This window comes from Cervus canadensis, chromosome 8 (genome assembly GCF_019320065.1).
Source record: "Cervus canadensis isolate Bull #8, Minnesota chromosome 8, ASM1932006v1, whole genome shotgun sequence".
Lineage (NCBI taxonomy): Eukaryota > Metazoa > Chordata > Mammalia > Artiodactyla > Cervidae > Cervus > Cervus canadensis.
In genome coordinates, this window is record NC_057393.1 from 39,484,044 (window position 1) to 39,504,267 (window position 20,224).

The 20,224-nt window shown below is 40.3% G+C and overlaps 1 protein-coding gene across 5 annotated transcripts in view; it reads right to left on the reverse strand.

Annotated features, from left to right (window-relative positions):
- Positions 1-10,423: 10,423 nt before the first annotated feature.
- STAMBPL1 (STAM binding protein like 1) overlaps positions 10,424-20,224 on the reverse strand; it is a 49,769-nt gene continuing 39,968 nt past the window's right edge. For all 5 annotated transcript variants that reach the window (XM_043476132.1, XM_043476136.1, XM_043476133.1 and 2 more), the window contains exons 6-11: positions 19,780-20,155; positions 18,297-18,421; positions 15,831-15,968; positions 12,971-13,083; positions 11,982-12,081; positions 10,424-10,743 (exon numbers count right to left, since the gene is read on the reverse strand). In XM_043476132.1, the coding sequence (XP_043332067.1) occupies positions 10,687-10,743; positions 11,982-12,081; positions 12,971-13,083; positions 15,831-15,968; positions 18,297-18,421; positions 19,780-20,155 (909 nt within the window). In that variant the 3' untranslated portion in view covers positions 10,424-10,686. The remainder of the gene's footprint in view (positions 10,744-11,981; positions 12,082-12,970; positions 13,084-15,830; positions 15,969-18,296; positions 18,422-19,779; positions 20,156-20,224) is intronic.

Here is a 20,224-nt window from a genome sequence, read left to right on the forward strand (position 1 = left end):
CTAGTGGTGCATCTGGGGACGTGACAACCAGGGTGTGTAAGTTTCCCAGGAAAGACTACAATTACATTAAGGTGGGAAGTGCCAACTAATGCTGTACGTGGGGAAAATTTGAAGATACACAGGAGATAAACATAAACATGGATTAAAGTGTATCAATAGGATAGTGCATACTGACTTCAAAACCTGCTGAGTCATTATATAACTTTGCTCTCTATAACTGCCTGACTGATAGCCTGTGTACACATACATATATATATATTATACATATATATGACTTTTTATATATGAAATATTAAACTTAGATATATTTTAAATAGTGTGACTATTTTAGTGTAAATATATTTTAAATATATTTTTAAAAGCGTGACTTTTAAGTTTACCAGGGGAAATACAGATTTTTAAAAAACAGAAACACCGCTAAATCTCACTAATCTCACTAATCTCACACATCTAAAGCATCTGTTTCCCTTCTCCTGATCAATACCTGTCTCTGAAAATGATACTACAGATACATTCAGGCCAGAAGGGATGGGAAAAATAACCATACTTTGCAAGCACTACTGGTGTCAATCATCACACTAAGGGGTTTACACATATCTCTACTCATTTGTTCTTCAGAACTCTTTGGGGAAAATATTATCATGCCAATTTTATTTTATTTTGACGTTAATTTTTTATTGAAGTATAGTTGATTTACAATGTGTTAGTTTCAGGTATACATCAAAGTGATTCTGTTATGCACACAAATGTATCTATTCTTTTTCAGATTCTTTTCCCTTATAGGTTATTACAAAATACTGAGTATAGTTCCCTGTACTACACAGTAGGTCCTTGTTGGTTATCCATTTTATATGTAGCAGTGTGTGTGTGTTAATCCTAAACATTTTATACAGAGAAAAACAGCCAGTGTTCCCTTAATATGAAATTATATAGGAGAGCTGCCAACTTCTCTTTCACCCATCTGGCCCAAGAGGTACAAAGACGTATAAAAGTATTTCCCCTGCCCTTAAGCATCTTGTCCCAAAGCGCTTTTCTTCCCAGGCTGTTTAACATCCTCGAAGCTCCCCAGCTCAGTGCCACTTCTCCTCCTGGGGACAGATGCCACTCGTTGTCTTTGGGAATGAGGGAGGAGTGGGTTTCTATCCATGGTAGCATCTCACTGCAGAGAACTCAGAGCCAAAGATTGAATGCCTTTTTGATCCAGAAAATCCCCTGGTCTTCTCTGCCCTATAGCTTGACCTAATTAAATCAATACTACAAATAACAAGAGCTGGCATGTGCTGGGTCCCTGTCATGACCAGATCCTGCCAAGCCCTTTATATCAGGATCTCATTTTATTCTGCAACAGATCTATATTCTCACTGTCTTCTTACAGATGGAACAATCCGATGTCATACTACTGGCAGAGACGGGCCTTGGGTTTGGTTCCAAATCTATACTCTTAGTATTTAGGCCAGCATTTCTCAAAGAACAGTTCACACAGGTCAACCTCCTCGGAGGCTCATCTTTTAAAAGATAATTATGTATTTATTTTTGGCTGTCCTGGGTCTTCGTTGCTGCATGGGCTTTTCTCTAGTTGAAGCAAGCAGGCTTCTCATTGCAGCGGCTTCTCTTGTGCCAATCCTGACTGTGAAATTGGCAGACAGATTCTTTACCGCTGAGCCGCCAGGGAAGCCGCCAAGGGCTCATTTTAAATGGGCCGATTTCTGGGAAACCCAAAGCCTGCAGAACAAGGACGTCTGGAGCTGTGGTTGGGAACTTGAGCTTTAATCAGATTTTCCTGGTGATTCTTTCGCACATCAAAACTTGAGAACCGCTGTAAAATGCTAGGATTGAAATATTCCAGTTGTAAATTTATGCTTACCAGGCAAGGCACTTCATACCCACCAAACTGGAACTTAACGATTAATATACAGATATTTGGAAACAGATCACCGTCATAATTGAGGCAAAAATCACCAACCATTTCATAGTCCCTGCGGGGTTCGGGTAAAGTGAACCAAGTTGACTGTACTGTTGTACTTCATATTTACCACCAGAGGGCGCAAGCTCTCTGCTAAAGGCAAGGGCGTCTAGAACAAACTATCTAGAAACTGGCGTGGCCAGAGGTAAAAATCAGGAAAACCAGAACCACCCGCTGAAGGTGCATTAGTGAAATGTTCTTTCTATATGAGCACCCCGAGGCAGTGCCTAAGCCTCTTCTTCCAGTCGTAGATCAGTAATTCCTCCCTTTGATTCCGCAGATGCTAATGACATGAAGGGCTGGACAGGAGAGAGTCCCTTGTTGAGCCTCACATGAATCTCCAGAGGAGGGAAACCGAGCAACAGACAGGCTCGGCTGCCTCCTGAGTCCTCTTCTCTCCCCAAACCCTAGCCCTCTTTCTGTGACCACAGATTTTCCCACAACAGGCTTATATAGCCCTTGGGGAGGACCTGGATTTTTAATAACATTTACTCACATCATGCAAGCTTTGCTGTGAGCATATGAGCAAGAGAAAACATTATTTTTGAAAAACAAATAATTCTGTTATTTCTGAAGCATCATTTGTGTAGTCAGGCTGAGCTTGAGTGTTTTTTTAGCAGGATTTCAAACAAAGAACATTCTGGAACAGAAGTTGTGATTACTGCAATGGAGGGGGCTGTCTGGGCTAACACGCTATCTACAACTAAGCTTATTCAAAAAGATAGGACAAAAAAGGAGAGAGAGAAAAGGGGATGGGAAAGCTCGGGAGATGGTTCTTCTGCATCAGAATATGAAAACCAGATGATTGTTTCATTCCTAGGAGAGCCAAGTCTATTCAGGTAGTGTTCAAAGGGCACATGCTAGAGATACAAAGAGCAAGTTTCTGCCTGGATGGAACTCACAATCTATGGAGGAAATGGACATGAAGCAAGTAGCAAAGGTGCATCGTGAGGATCACAAAGGTGGAAACACATGGGGTATGGGCTCTTATGACTTCAGGAAGGCTTCCTGAAGCTCTTATAACTTCAGGAGGTAGGGCTTCAGCAGAGGCTTCAACAGCAAGAGTTAACTAGAATAAAAGGAGGGAGGATGAGGGGGTTGAGGCTGGACAAGAGGAAGTTGAGTATACAGAGAATGTTCCAGGCACAGGCAAGAGATGGGAGAGGATGCTGCCTATGTAGAGAAGAGAAGGCAAAGAACTGAACCAACATACAGACTTTAGAAGCACATGCTGTGTGCTTAGTCGCTCAGTAGTGTCCAACTCTTTGCCACGCCATGGACTGTAGCCTGCCAGGCTCCTCTGTCCATGGGGATTCTCCAGGCAAGAATACTGGAGTGGGTTGCCATTTCCTTCTCCAGGGATCTTCCAGACACAGGGATCCAACCTGCATCTCCTGCATTGGCAGGTGGATTCTTTTCTACAGATGAGACTCTGCAATAAAAATTTTACAATAAACAATTCAAGAAAAATTTAACTCTGCTTTTATTTTGTTCTTTTTCATACATCTACCTGATGGTTATAATCAAAGGACTTAGAGCACAGATAATATCTTAGTGGATCCCAAAATCTAGTGCTGTGTCTTTTAACAACTAATCCCTGCCATGAAATTAAAAGCCACTTGCTCCTTGGAAGAATGTGCTTGTATGCTCAGTCGCTCAGTCATGTCCAGCTCTTTGTGACCCCATGGACTGTAGCCCGCCAGGCTCCTCGGTCCATGAGAATTCTCCAGGCAAGAATACTGGAGTGGGTTGCCATGCCCTCCTCTAGGACATCTTCCCAACCCAGGGACTGAACTGCAGGCAGATTCTTTACCATCTGAGCTACCAGGGAGTACAATTTTCCAAAGTAAAGTTCATAACATTTTCTCTATGAAATGTCTGTCTTGAAATTAGACACTGATTACAGGCAATTAAGGCAAGGTTGAAGTGAGAGCTTTGGTATCTGTGATTTATTTCCCATTCCTGAGCATTTCCTCTTACAGGTTAATTCAATTCATTTCAATTTCAGAAATGTATCTGGGAAATGAACACATTAATACCTCACTCTAATTTGTTCCTGATGACTTCAGCTATTCCAGGCCGTTCTTCTTATGGTAACTTCATGAGACAGAAGGAATAGAAATGACTACCACTTACCTGCTTGTTCTTGTAACATGCTGTCTTCCAGGAAAACAGATGCTGAAACAGGATCCTCTGTAGGGTAGTTAAAGACAGTTTTCAGTTGCCTAACACTCAGGGGTGCTTAGGCAGGTTTTCCATCATTGGAGAAAAAGCATTGTTGTTGTTTAGTCACTCGGTCGTGTCCGACTCTTTGTGAGCCCGTGGACGCAGCACGCCAGGCTTCCTTGTCCTTCCCTATCTCCCAGGGTTTGCTCAAACTCATGTCCACTGAGTCGTTGAGTAACACTGTAAAAAACCATTGCAGTCACACCAAAAGATGTCCTTTTCATATTTCATATTCTTCTTAGATTGTGTCTTCTATTTCTTTCCCTCCACATGCAGCTTTGAACCTTATTCCTTGGTCCTTTCATTGAATCACTTCTCTCCAATCCCCTCGATCTCTGCTTTCAATTTTGCATCTGCTACAACAAAACACCATAAGAAATGGCCTAAAATCACTTACTTCAACCTTCCTTTATGAAGTGGCTTCACCTACTCAGACCAAAATACATTAAGCAGGTGAATCATATCCTCCAAATTTACAACCGGCCCTCATTCTTAAAAGCAGAAAAAGTTATGATTTCAGATGGATGCTCTGATGTAATCTCCTTTGTGAATGTTTGTGAAAGTGAAAGTGTTAGTCACTCAGTTGTGTCCGACTCTTTATGACCCCCTGGACTGTAAGCCCACCAGGCTCCTCTGTTCATGGAATTCTCCAGGCCAGAACACTGGAGTGGGTTGCCATTTCTTTCTCCAGGGGATCTTCCCGACCCAGGGATTGAACCCAGGTCTCCCGCATTGCAGGCAGACTCTTTACCAACTGAGCCACCAGGGAAGCCTGTGAATGTATAAACCAATGCACTGGATGAAAAGCAAAAGTAGTATTTTAGAGCGCTGTTACTGTGACTCTGGTTGGTTGTTTACCCTTCTGCATTTCTAATCCTATGCAGTCCAGAGTTGACCGTCCTTGATAAAACAAAAATCTGCTTCTGAACTTAGTTCTAGTGAACATGGTAAGGGCCCGGGACTAGTCACCCACAACAATAAGAGTGTGATAAGACTGGATTCTAGACAATTCAGATGCCTTTACCACTTCTGCTTTTATTATTAAGTTGACTTAGAATTAATAGTGTTATTGCTCTGTCAAAACTACAGTGAGATACCACATCACACCTACTAGGATGGTTATAATAATAAAAAATTAGGTGTTGGCAAGGTGAAGAAATTGGAATCCTTGAACATTGTTGGTGGGAATATAAAATGTTTTAGCTGCTGTGGAAAAGGTAAGCATAGAATTACGTGATCCTGCAATGCTACCACTAAATATGTACCCAAAAGAATTGAAAACATACACTGAAACAAGTACAAACACACACAGGCTTGTAGCAGCCCCTGATACCCTGATACAACAGCCAAAATGTAGAAACAACCCACACGTCCACAGATGGATGAATGAAAAGGAATGAGAGGGAATGCATTGATACGTTACAACATGAATGGACCTTTAAAATGTTACACTAAGGGAAAGAAGCCAGACACCAAAGTTCACATATTGTATGATTTCAGTTATGTGAAATCTCTACAATATATGAATTTGCAGAATCAGAATGCAGATTGGTGATTGCCAGAGGTTGGGGGAGGGGCATGGGGATAAATGGCTTAATGGGTGAGGAGTTTCACTTTGCAGAGATGGAAATGTTTTGGAACTAGACAGAGATGATGATTGTACAACTCTGTGAATGTACTGTGACAGATTTGTTCACTTTAAAATGGTTAATTTTGTGTTATGTGGATTTCACCTCAATAAATTTCTTTTTAATAAAAAAGAAAATATAATATATTGCCCTGGGGAAAAAAAAACCAAAACAGTGACAAGTATAAAGTTTTATTGCTGAAAGAAACTTGAAAAATCAGTTAATTCAGACACTTCATTTTTACAGGTAAAGAACCCTTGCCTAAAGTCAAGAACAGAGTAAATGTCTTTCAGTTGTTTGTTTTCCTTGCACATTAGCTTTCTATTAGGAGGAAACATAATGAAGCTTATCTTTTGCACAATCTATAAATGCTTTTTTTCTTGAAAAACTGGAGAGAAATTTTAAATATTCTCTTCAGATTCAAGAATACAGATTCACTACCCATTACACTGGTACATCTGGAACACACGCATTCAATGACTAATTTGAGTAAACTAGTTTTTCATATCAACTCTTGTTAACTTGATGCAAATAAATAGTTAATCCTCCTTGATAGAAGTGAGACAAGACAAAACTAAACTAATTCTCTTCATTTGGTTTTAGAATATCTTTTGGTCTAGATAATGCCCAAGACATTCACTTCAAACAAATTAAGAAAAGTCAGTCTCCAGTATTCTAATTCTACCCTCTCTCCCCCAGGGTCCTTTGCTATTTTCCTGGTTTTTCTCTCTTTCATCCTCTGCATTTCCCAAACCCAACTAAACTACTGTTTTTGTCAACTGCCCCCAAGAAAAATACACTCTTGCCTGGTGAAGAGCCAAGATACTAAAAAAGGAAACAAGTTTCTTAAAAAAACAAAAAACAGAAGAGTTCTTTGGTTGTCTTATCATATCTTAACCAACAATCACATGGTTGTCTTCACAATAAGTCACAAGTTAAAGCCTTCCAAGAATAAGCAGTTAAAAGTTTACCTTTCTTCTTTTATCTTTGCCAAAGATATGACCTTTCTCAAGCATCCTTTTCACAGAAGACATTTGCTTGCTAGGAAATTCTGCAAGACATGCTGGAAGAGAAACATCTGCTTTCCACATTCCGGACAACTGTAGTTGCTTTTGCAACAGAAACTTCAGTTTAAATCCAAGCATTGTAACAAGGCAGTTGCCAGCATGACCAAGTGGCTGCAGCAAGGGATGAATTGGGGAGAAGAATACTGAGCCAATTCTAGGGTGTGGCCATAACTGACATTTTATAGCAAATATAAAGCCATTTTCCCCACAACAAAATTCTACTAAAAAGAAACCAGAAGTAACTTCAGTAGCAGAGAAGGCAATGGCACCCCACTCCAGTACTCTTGCCGGGAAAATCCCATGGATGGAGGAGCCTGGTGGGCTGCAGTCCATGGGGTCGCTGGGAGTCGGACACGAGTGAGCAGCTTCACTTTCACTTTTCACTTTCATTCATTGGAGAAGGAAATGGCAACCCACTCCAGTGTTCTTGCCTGGAGAATCCCAGGGACGGGGGAGCCTGGTGGGCTGCCGTCTATGGGGTCGCACAGAGTCGGATATGACTGAAGCGACTTAGCAGCAGTAGCAGCTGGTGGTTGAGAGGGTAAAGAATCTGCCTATAAAGGAGGGGACCCAGGTTTCATCCCTGGGTCAGGAAGATCCCCTGGAGCAGGAAAAGGCTACCCATTCCAGTATACTTGCCCGGGAAATTCCATGGACAGAGAAGCCTGGCAGGCTATGGTTCATGCAGTCTCAAAGAGGTGGACCCCACTGAGAGACCAAGTGTGTGTGCGTGGACACATACACACACACACACGTTGACTATAGGACATGTGTTGACTATAGACAATACTTAACTTCCAAATAGTCACATTGGATTAGGGTCCCCTCTAGTGGCCAAATTTTAACTTACTTAACCTCTCTGGAGGTTCTATCTCCAAATACAGTCACATCCTAAAGTATTGGGGGTTTATGATTTCAACATACAATTTCTAGGGGGACACAACTAAGCCCATAACAAGTACATATCAGGTGCCAGGCACTGAATACAAACAGTAGCATTAAACACTGAAGAAAATTCTCAATATTCTGAAATGACCTATATGGGAAAAGAAGCTAAAAACCAGTGGCTACATGTTTATGTGTTAATATAATAGTACAACTGATACACTTTACGACAGAAACCAACACAAAGTTGTAAATCAACTATACTCCAATAAAAGGTGTAATTGGTTCTTTTTTCTACAGAAGCACCAATCTGAAAAGAAATGAACTATCTTTGCCTTTGATAGAAATGAACTATCTTCTCCTTTGAAGGTTCAGTTCAGTTCAGTTCAGTCGCTCAGTCGTGTCCGACTCTTTGCGACCCCATGAATCACAGCACGCCAGGCCTCACTTCCCTGAGTGTGCTCAAACTCATGTCCATCGAGTCGGTGATGCAAGGAGGTGGCAAATGCGGTTCTGGAGTGGATTAATTTTCAAAATAGTGAGTTGCACCGCCTGCTGGGAACGAGCTCTGCCAGAGGAAGCACTTTCAGGGAACATCCACGGTCGGGTCGCACCCACCCACACAGGCTCACACTCACACTCAGGAGAAGCTCCAGGGTGACTCACGTGGGTCCTGCTTCAGTCAGCCCAGCCCTCAGGGGTGCGGCCACATGTCTGATGACTCCTCTTTCAGACAGAGACTCTTCCAGGCAGAGCAAGTCACAGGATTGCTGCCTTCAGCTCTGGGACAAGGTTCTCCCGGCAAATCTGGCTAGTTGGGTTTGCATCCAGCAATAAAGAAAACCACACACCCTTGAAGGGCAACTTTTCAAAATTCGTTTCAAGCCTGACATTTCACGTCTCCTTGCAAGGAAATAAAAATGCCAAGAATGCCCCACTCCTTAGGAGACATAATCTTTTTAATGAAAAATGAGTTGTCTAATTTGCTATTCAGAAGGGATATAATTGGCTCTGCATGGCCATAGTAGCTCTTTCTATTCTCTCCAGAAAGCTAAGAAGCTAAATGTTCTGGGCTTTCAGTTGAGTCCTTTCTATCTCTAGGCACCATTTCATGGCGATGGTTTTTTCATCAGATGTTTCTCATCTCACAGCCTCGTGATCTGTTACTCTGTCTTTGGTTTCTGCTCTGAGGATATCATTCATTTCTCAATTTTGCCTAGTCCTAAGAGTTATTTTTACTTGAATAATCTTTTCCTGTGATCAAGTACGTCAGGATCACACTGTCCTTAAATTCTAGGACGCTGAGGACAGCATCACGCAGGGGAAAGTGGGTTGTTCGTGGAGCAGGTTCACAGAGGTAATTTGCCCCTAGCTGACAGAGACTATAGACTCAAGTCTCGGTGCCTTGAGCAGGCAAAGACCTGCTTCTGGGGTCTGGAAACTGAACTTTCCAAGCCTACAAGTTGTCATAGGCAGAAACAAGCCACTGAGCTGCCCACAGTGAATGAGAACTGGAGGAGAAGCTGGCTGCCATGATACCTGTATTAGGGAGCAGACAAAAGGAGGAGGGGTGTTATTTCATCTAAGCACAGAGTGTAGGGAGGATTCCTCCAAGGATTACAGAAATCCTTGCACTGAAAAGTGGATGCTTGTACATGCAGACAAGAGCATTTAGGATACAATGCCAGGAGGAAGGTAAAATTTGGGAAAGCTGTGGTTGACAGGCAAGACTTTGAAAAGAGAGATTAGATCAGGTTAGCTTGACTTCCTTTCTTCTCTCTTTCTTTTGGGCTAAATTTTCTCATAATGTTTCCACTCTTAGGGTTTTCCTACCAATTCAACTTGTCAACACACTCCATCAGTCCCTCCTTCCTTCTATTAATCCATTATCTTTCAATCCAGGTAAACGCCTTTACTATCCAGGTACCAGTCACAAATCCCATTCTAAGCCTACTGTATTCATGATACCCTATTCAGTTTGAACATATTTTTCTTCCTATTCCTGTGCTTTGGTTTATGTAGACATGTTTAATTACAAATGTTCTTTCCAAATGATTTTATTTCTTCCTTTTGTTTGAGAATTATCAGGATTTCCTATGCCTCATTTGTTCTCCCTGTCACCCCACTGACTTTCACAGAAATAGGTTTTACGCTTCCATCTGAGCCTTTTTTTATTCCTCTCTCAAGTGTCTCTGCTCTTAGTCCTCTAAATCAAGTTCATGAATCACAGGTTATCTCAGGCCCTCTGACACCTGACCCCTGGACAGTAGCTCAGACTCTGGTCTCCCACACTAAGATTGACTGCAGACTCTGAGCCAGGATTCCCTGGCCCTGAAAATCACAGGATGGACTCAACTGTCTGCAGTTGTATTTCTTCTCACACTCGTCCTGACCACCCACAGGGAGAAGTTGCAGAAACAGATGGCCTGTCTTAGAGATCACCTGGTACTCAGAATTTCTTGTGTGGAACTGCATTTTATGGGGGAAAAAAAAAAAGCAAAACATCTGAAGCTCTGAAAACTCATGCAGAGATCTCTCAAAATACCAGACAGTATAACTTTTAAAAACTATGAATCACTATGTTGTACACCTGAAACTTATATAATACTATACATCAACTATACATCCAAAAAATAAGTTTAAAACCAGACATGTTGTTTGCAGCACAATTTATTATGTGGTCATAGTATTCAGGCACATTAATAGGTACTGACAACTCCACTGTAACCTCTTTTAAGACAAAGCAACCCAAAAATAAAGCGTCAAAATGTGCAAAAGTAATAAATATCAAACTCTCTGATCTAAAATGTATAAATATAAAATATCAGTCATTTCTGGAAACATCTTAAGAAAATCCGGCAACCACGGGTCCATGGATAAGTGTCTGGCATGGAGGGTGCTAATATTCTGAACGTTATCACCTCAGATCCAGCACAATTATCTTCATGTCTTTCACCAACACATGTCTGCATACCTAGGAAAGAAAGACCGGCTTTAGTTCATAATGTTTAACATGATTCTCTCTAGAGGAGGAGCATGAATTTCCTGATTTAAAAATGTTCCTAATTTTGAAAAATATTTCCACTCAGAACAAACATAATCATATATACTCATTTTCAACAGTAAGGAAATATTTACAGAAGGTGCCAAGTAGTGTTCATGTTAAATAAATCCTAACTTCAAAATCATGTTTCTCTGATGTCTCAGACAGGGAACGGCCAAGCAAACAGAAAAAGATGTATTCAGATAATGTTACTCTGGAGTTACACGAAGCTTATCAAAAAACAGGATTACAGTTTTCATTGAACTATTATGAAAAACTAATATGGTTGTATCAAGCAGAAATAATTCAAGACACATTAAATCTCATTTTCTTTAATAACTGCTTGCTTTTGGGGACTCCAAAGAAAACTATAATTGTTTAAATATATATAGACACACATATATATAGTGATGGAAAGGAAACTTTATATGTAATCAACTCTGCTACATAAATACTCTTTTTTTGTAAATAAAATAATAATGACAAAACATCAGAAGGAAATACAAAGATTTTGATTAAGTTTTTGAGATAAGAAAATTCTAAACTAAGCAATAAAGGGTTTTATCCTATATCATATTGCTACTATTTCCCTCTTAAAAAACAGAGGCTTATTTGTTTTATAACAAGATTCATACCTTTTAATCTTCATCTATTTCACCCTGCAAACCCCCTACCCTCTGTCAACCACCCATTTGTTCTCTGTATCTATTACTCTGTTTTATTTCTGCTTTTCAGACTCCACATATAAGTGAAATCATATGGTATTTGTCTTTCTCTGTATGACTTAGTTCACTTAGCATAATACCCTATAGATTCATCCATGTTGTTGCAAATGACAAGATTTTATTTTTTTATGACTGAATAATATTTCACTGTGTGCATGTGTTTGTGTGTGTGTGTATGTACATATACAACATCACATCTTTTTAAGCCACAGGGGTGTAATATACAGCATAAGGAATATGGTCAATAATATTGTAATAACTTAGTATGGGGACAGATGGTACTAGACTTACCCTGGTGATCATTTCATAAAGTATGAAAATGTTACTATATTGTACAACTGAAACTAACATATTACATCAGCTATATTTCAACTTTTAAAAAAAGGAAGGGGTGAAAAATAAATGCTGTGTACAGAAAATAATCAACATTGTCTATCTACTCACACTGAACAGCCTGGGGTCCTTGGTGTGTGGATGAAAGCCCTTCTTTTTACAAGCAGAAACCTCAAGCATGCCAGCGTCAGTGAGCCTGAAGATGCCGGTGCTAAATTTTAGGGAAAAAAGGTACAGAAATTAAGGGCTTTGCAGATGTTTTATTTGAATGGCACATGCATACATATTCCTCAAATGGAATGGAAAAAGAAACTACAAACTACAACCTTTACAGTTTTTTTTTTTTTCAGATCAATATTGTGCTGGTGGCCTAGAGGAAGACCGGAGAGACCAATGCTAATGCCAAGCTCTGGAAGGACGGTAACGGGGCAGTAACTATCATAAACTATCATAAACTAACATAAACTATCATCTAGGTTCGCCTTCACGTTTATCTGTGATGGGCAGGTATCAGGGATCTGACAAGACTGAGGCTCACAGTGGTTGCTAATCAAGCTGGGATTCCAATGACTGACTCCTCTGCTCATAACTGTGCTGCAATAATCATTGTCCCCAAGACTTAAGAAGATTTTGGAGATGATTAAGCTAAATCTGGAAATTCTCTTTCTTTTTTTATTGACCACTCTGTGTGGCAAGAGGATCTTAGTTCCCTGACCAGGGATCGAACTCATGCTCCCACGAATGGAAGTGTGGAGTCCTAACCACTAGGCCACCAGGGAATTCCCTGAGCTGGACATCTTCTCACAAAAGAAATCATACAACAGAACTAAGATCCCAAATGGCAACCTGAAACAACATCTGGTTTATCCACTTCAAGGTCACATTAACTAAAGAAAGAATTCCATGGTAATTCTACCATGGAAAGGATCTTAGAAAGCAAAAGACTGCAGAGCTACACATATTTGGAAACCAGAAGGAACCAATCTCTTTTTCCCTAAGGGCATGGTGTACCTGCTTATCCAAGGACTTCAACCTGGTGTGTGGACACACCCAGCAGCCCCAGATGAAACCTGACTTAAACCCTCTCAAGTTACACTTACTCTTTATGCTTTGGTGAACAGACGATGGCAATGGCCTCTGGCAACATGAGCTGATAGGAACAGTGAGTGTGGAGATCAACACTGGATAAGAATGCTGTTTGGGTTGGATGTGTCTATAAAAAGAAAAGAAGACAATCTTACTGAACAAGCAACAGATAAGTCTTAGCCAAAACCAGAGCCCATTCCAAGAAAAAACTCTAGCTATTTGCTCTTTCTTTTTTACCACCATGAATCAAATAAGGATTTTGAAAAATGTCTTACTGACATAATCCTTCCCTTCATACATCTATGGAATAACTATGACTTTGAAAAGAGACTCTCGGGAGTGTTTATGTACTTTCTGCTTATTGGGAAAGATAAAACTGGAGATTTGCCAGAGGCTTTAAATAGATCCTCATTTAATCATTGCAACTAATCTGGGAGATACTTATTATTAACATCTCAGTTTTATCTATAAAGATTCTGAGGCTCCTTTAAGTAACTTGTCTGCAAGGGAAAAGAACCTCGAGTGCAAGATACTTAAGATATGAAACTGTGGACACAGAAGGAAAATTCTTGCTCAATATATATCCCACTATGCTGGTGTCCTTTCATGGATCTCTGCCCCCTACAATAAGAGAAAGGAATTCTTGGAGCTGTTGAAGATGTTTGGCACTCATCTTGCATGATGAGAAGAAAGGGGAGATTATAAATTAAAAGAACTATCTTCTGGGTTTTGGCTATATATGGAAGTGTTTATGAGAGGCAAATCAGAAGTCTATATTTGACTACGAAAAATACATGCATTCATAATGATTTTTAAATTCACAATAAACTCCAACCACATTCAAAAAGGAATGTGACCACTTAAATCACGAATCCAAGGTTGTATTCATGCTGGGTCCTGGCTTCCTCACTTACTAGTTGTATGACACTGCGAAAATTCTTTAACATCTTCATACCTATGTCATCAGTTGTAAAATAACGATAATAATAATTTTCTTCATGGGATTACTATGAAAATTAAATGAGACAACCAATGTAAAATTCATAGAACAGTGCCCAGTACACAGAAAGGTATCAAAATCATTAGCTGTTATGATTGTTGTTATTGCCATTATAGTTATTTTAATATTGTTATTATTAACTCAAGGGCACAGACCCATACAAATCACTTCATGTCTTTGCATATAACTATGATCTTTCGAAGAAATGTGAGATTTAAAAACTCCTCTCTATTTAACAGAATGAAAGTAAAATCCATTGATATCTATTTACAGAGAGATACATGTTGTGCAAGGAAAAAATAACTCTTGCTCTGCAAAGACCTAGATCAACTGAAGAACAGAAATGATCTTAACTTTTAAACCCAAATCTTTTTTTTTTTTGGCTGCAGTGGGTCTTCCTTGCTGCACGCGGGCTTTCATTCACTGTCATGTGCAGGCTTCTCATTGTGGTGGCTTCTCTTTTTGGGGAACACGGGCTCCAGGCCTGAGGGATTCAGCAGTTGCGGCCCTCAGGCTCAGCAGTCACAGTTCACGGGATCTGGAGCTTGGACTCAGCAGCTGTGCTGCACAGGCTCAGTTACTTGACAGCCTGTGGGATCTTCCCAGACCAGGGATTGAACCCAGGTCCCCTTCATTGGCAGGCAAATTTTATCCACTGTACTACCGGGGAAGTCCTAAATCCCAAGTCTTTAGTGAAGGCATGAGGGAAGGCAGTCAGTAGCCCCAGTGGATCAATGAGGGAACCTGGAAACAGGAGGCTAGGAGTCCTGACCAAGGGCACATAGTAATTTCCATGTGATGACAGGACTGCCGTCTCCTCTGCTCTCCTGAATTACAGAACACCAGAAGCTTGGTGACTGTCTGTCTGTATGTGTATGTTGAGGTGTGTGTGTGTAGATATGGATATGTGTCTTTCCACGACTAAATACTTCTCTATAAAGCAAGCAAAATAAAAGGTGTCTCCTTCTCAGTCTTCGGTGAGACGACTTGTTCCTACCCCAGGCCCAGTGTGAGACTGGATGGAAAAATGTTCACCAAATAGGGAAACCATGGATAGCAAAAGTACTGTATCATCACCAATAGCAATCGCTTCAATATTCTGGGTCCCTAGAAGAAAATGTGTTGAGAAATTCACTGACATATGACGTCCATTAATATGTCCCTATTTTATGGAAGAAAAGCTGATGCTGAGATTGCTTAAATCACTTGCCAACATTCCTACAGTGAATTCTTAGCAGAGCTGATATTTAAACTCATGTCTTTTGATTTATAAGCCCTGTCCTACTTCTATGGTGGCTTGGTAAATGTTGGAACACAAATTTTTGGTCCCACTCCGTGGCTATATATGCAACAGCACAAATATCTGTGGCCTGTAGGGGAGGTATTTATACAATGGAGTGTATGGTCCCTATTTGACAAGTACAAACATTGTTTAAAAGAAACACTTTCAGAAATTGTCTTAATCTACTTTAGACCCATAACCAATGGAAAAGGAATATTAATAATTGTTTAATCACATTAGACAGATAAAAATCTGCCTAGGCCTCCATTAGACTACATAAAATCATTAAGACAAGCCAACCTGACTTCCAAAAGTTTCTCTTTTAACTTGGAATGGTAGGAAAAAAAGCATACTTATAATAGGCCTCTCCAAATCCAGATCTGACAGATTTAGACACTGCCTCACATTGAAGAAAATGCTTTAATATGATGACATTTATTACACTTGGAAAAATTAAAAATAATACATTATTTCAATTAAGCTGAAATTCCTCCAGGAGGAAAAAAGCCTTACACACACACACAGACACACACACACACATACACACACACACAAACCAACAACAACCTAAAACCCAAAAGGTCGAACATACATGGATCCACCCCAGAGTGAGGAGATCATGTTGATCCTGAACACTGAATAATTCTTCCACATTCTCCACGTCACAATAGTCTGGGCCCGCAGACTGCTTTGGCACTATTAGATGGGTAATAGTAAATTCATTATGTGTCTGAAAAACAAAGAGCAAAGAGAATAATAAACACCTGACAGAAAAAAATAAAAAGCCTGAGGAGGAACTGTAATGTTTTAATAAGACTAGAAGGTACCCACCACTTACATCATCCTCCTCCCACCCACATCACAATTCAAAAACAAAGGCCCAGACTTGAAAATGGATCATTTACCAAAAACTTTGAGAGTCAATTGTTTGGCACTTGAAACCCATTTTCACAACAGAAAGATGTATCATAAATAGGAATCAGTATCCTGGGCTGGTCTCTGGAAGTTTAGATAGTAAGTAAAACGCTGCATTAGAACTGCCATAGAAAAATCAGAATAAAATAGCAGCAGGTTTCTCTGGAAGGGGAGATGGTCATTAAATAATTTTGTGGTTTTATTGAAGGACAATTTCTAATGGTTTGTGAAGGTTGATGGTCTTTCTTATTATTTAATTTCACCTGAAGACTTACGACTTTCTTTTACTATTGGAGGGAGGGATTCACGGGGATTTTCCATAATTAAGACACTGTTTTGGAGAGGCAATTAGATAAAGGGGAAAGAAAAAAATCTTTTATCCCTTTGTTGTTGTTCAGTCACTAAATCACGTCCGACTCTTTGCGACCCCATGGACTGTGGCACTCCAGGCCTCCCTATCCTTCACTATCTCTCACAGTTTGCTCAAACTCATGTCCATTGAGTCGGTGATGCCATCCAAATATCTCATCCTCTGTGACCCCCTTTCCCTCTTTTATCCCCTTAGGTAAAAGATAAAGAGTTGAAAGGAAGAGGGTTGTAGTGATAGGATCCTCAGGTAAGAGATGTTTGTTCAGTGAGGAGCTATCCCTCCTTGGACAACACCATCCTGTCTTTTCCCTCAGGACACTTCTGCAAACTGGGCACTGTTCCTCTGGCTTTGATTATAAAACTTCCCTTCACCCCAGCCCTTCCTTTCATGGCTAACTTTATGTATTCTAAACATATGTAATGTAAACATCACCTTTCAAGGGAAGCCCTTCTTTTTTAAAAAAAATTTTTGAAATCATTTATTTATTTTAATTTGGCTGCACTGGGTCTTGGTTGCTGCATGTGGGATCTAAGTCCTTCTCCAGGGATCGAACCCAGGCCCCCTGCATTGGGAGTGCAGAGTCTTAGCCACTGGACCACCAGGGAAGTCCCAAGGGAAGTTCTTCTTGACTTTCCCCCATACACTTTCCCACAATACCCTACACTTCCACTGAGAGCACTCAGCTCCAATTATAATTAATCATCTGTCTGGTTCTTTATAAGCATCATATAGGTATCACGTGGCAAGACTGTGGCTGTTACAGGCTTCTGAATGCCAACACCTAGGGCAGGGCCTGTGAATATTTGTTTGATGAAGGGGTGAATGAAGAATGAAAGAATCAATCAAACTAAGTACAACATGTGGTCTTGGGGAAGACGCATCCATAGCATACTGCCCCCCTGCAGGGCAAAGAAGGCAGCTGTGGGGAGGAAATGACAGGTTATTCTGTGCTTATCTTCTCTGCTTCCTCTGCCCTGGAGGAAACCATGAGGACACAGCACTGGAATACAGTTGGAGAATGTGTGTTGAATGAAACATATCATTAAATAACAGTCCTCAAGTAAATGTTTAGGAATGAAAATGTGCCTGGATTCAGAAATATAAACTGATACACCAAAGAGAGTATATCTTTCTTGAAGTAGAAAACTAAATGCATCTTCTCTCTTTTATCTCCTTCTGGTTTGACATTGTCTTTCATCACTTATTTCTGATAAAATCTCCCAAACTTAAATATGACCAGTGCTATGTGATTGCGGTTTGCTGAAACTACTGCTTTAAAGAAAACAACACCCCCCTAGCTTTATTCTTCACATATCTGAAAAAGGGTGGCAAGATTATCACTGCCACAGATACAAGCAAGTTGAGTTAATTATAGGAATGCATGCCAAACTAACAATTGCAAGGGAAATCTGATTTAGAAAACTAGACAGTTCTGGAAATCTGAAAACTCCCCTTTATCTAAACAAAGACTTAATTTACAGTGTGATTAGTTCTTTACGGCAAACTTGATAGCCTCCCTGAGATTTTTTTATTTTATTTATTTTTTTTATTAGTTGGAGGCTAATTACTTCACAACATTTCACTCCCTGGGATTTTGCAATCCATTTTCTAGAAGGATAATTCCATTAATGACAGTGGTTTTATCACATTAATCTATATACAGGTTATTTCATAATGACACTGAGGATGTTTTTGTTCTGCTCAGCTTATCACAAGAAACCCAGTTCTACTGACAATATCCTGTGCAGAGAAGACATGAAACACAGTCCATACCAGCTTCCCACAGAGTATTCCACAGGTTTCTATTCCCCTCACTGTATTGGATTCTGCCAGCAGCAGAAATCTGTGGCAAAGATCTCTTGATAAAACGACGCATCTCAGTCCTTCAACCACTAAATCTAAGAAACAGAAAAGGGAGAAAAAGCTAAAAAAACAAACCTTACATCCCATCCCTCAAGTGACTACAGGTAAATATAAATTCTAAAAATCAAATTATCTGGTGCTCGCCTTCCTGCATTTTATTTTAAAACTTATAAAAGTGAACAATGACCAGAAGGAAGGTAGAATTACCCTTTGCATATAGATTATTTATAGGTAAGTGGGAAGGTACAAGCACTTTTACATCTTGGGGTCTTAGATCAACTGTTCACATGCATGTGTTGTTTTCACTTGGCACAAAGCGCAGAGGCTGCAGACAATACATCTCATATTCTATAAGCCTTAGGATATTCTTTTTTCGTGTTTGCCATGTGTTGCTTATATCTTATGGAAGTTGGTCATCATTAAGTAATAGCACCGTGTTTTCAGAAATAACTGGCAGTAGAGTAATTTATAGCACGACTGCTTATCATAAGTCTTTCCAAATAAAAAGAAATACAAACTCCATCCGACAGCGTTGGCTGGGAAATTTTCCCACTTGGTTTTGGAAACCTGCCAGCACTGATGTCAGAGTCCCAAGCGGCACTAATTCTTGGCAGAGACACCTAATCCATTGGGAGGTTAACCACCCATGTGCGCGGATCTTCCTGGGCCAGGGAAATGCTAAATATTTACATTTACCGACTGAGCAAACTTCTGGACAAACAAGTTTGCCAGCATCTTCTTTCTTCTCCAGTGTTAAGTGTTTACCTTGTAGGATCTATGTGTTTCTTGATTAAAATACATGAACGAAAAAAATGCTCAGAATTTTTCTCTTCTAAAATATCTGTACCGTGATCAAATATAATCGTGTTTATTATGCCGTCTCTGCTCTGTCAGGGGGCAAATCACATTTCCTGAATGTTAAGGTTACATATAGCAAAAGGCAGACGACACAAGTCATTCACACCACATCAACCAGGGGAACTACCACGGCTCATGATAAAATGAGTAGACCCTGCCCAGATATCACAGAAATACGGTTCCATAGCGAACAGACTTGTGGACACAGTGAGGGGAAGGAGAGGATGGGACAAATTGAGACAGTAGCACTGAAACATATACATTACCATATATAAAATTAGATAGCCAGTGGTAATTTGCTGCTCAAATTTGGTGCTCTGTGACAACCAAGAGGGGTGAGATGGGGTGGGAGGTGGAAAGGGTGGCTCAAGAAAGCGGGACATATGTATACCGATGGCTGATTCATTGATGTATGGCAGAACCAACACAATATTGTAAAACAATTATCCTCCAATTAAAAACAAATAAATTTTAAAAAATGAAAAACAAACCCCAAAAGAAGTGATTCCATGTCTTGTGGGCATGTCTCACTTACTCTGAACAGCATTTAAAGTCGCAGCTGGCTTTAAGGCCCTGTTGACGGGAGGTGAGTGGCCAGCACAACTGGTTGCATCACTTTTATTAGACTGATCTGCAAGTACATTCAGCAAGGAATTGTTCTGGCGTGTGGAAAAGCAGGAGAAAGCACTGCCATCGATCTGCTCTGACAGTGCCGGGGTTTCCTGGCTTCGCAGCTGACTCCGGGCTAATTCCTGACTCCGGGCTAATTCCTGCTTCTTGAGCTGATCTTCAAAAATCGAAAACTGCTCTGACTCCAGCTGCTGCTGACGCATCTGGGCGATCCTCTTCCTTTCCGCCTCGATCAACCTCTGATGCTCCAGCTTTTTGAGGATTTCAGCTTTGTATTTGTTCTAGAAAATGTGGTTGCCACAGGAAAAGGTTAGTTTCCAGGCCAAAAGCATCAAAGTGGAAGCAGAAGC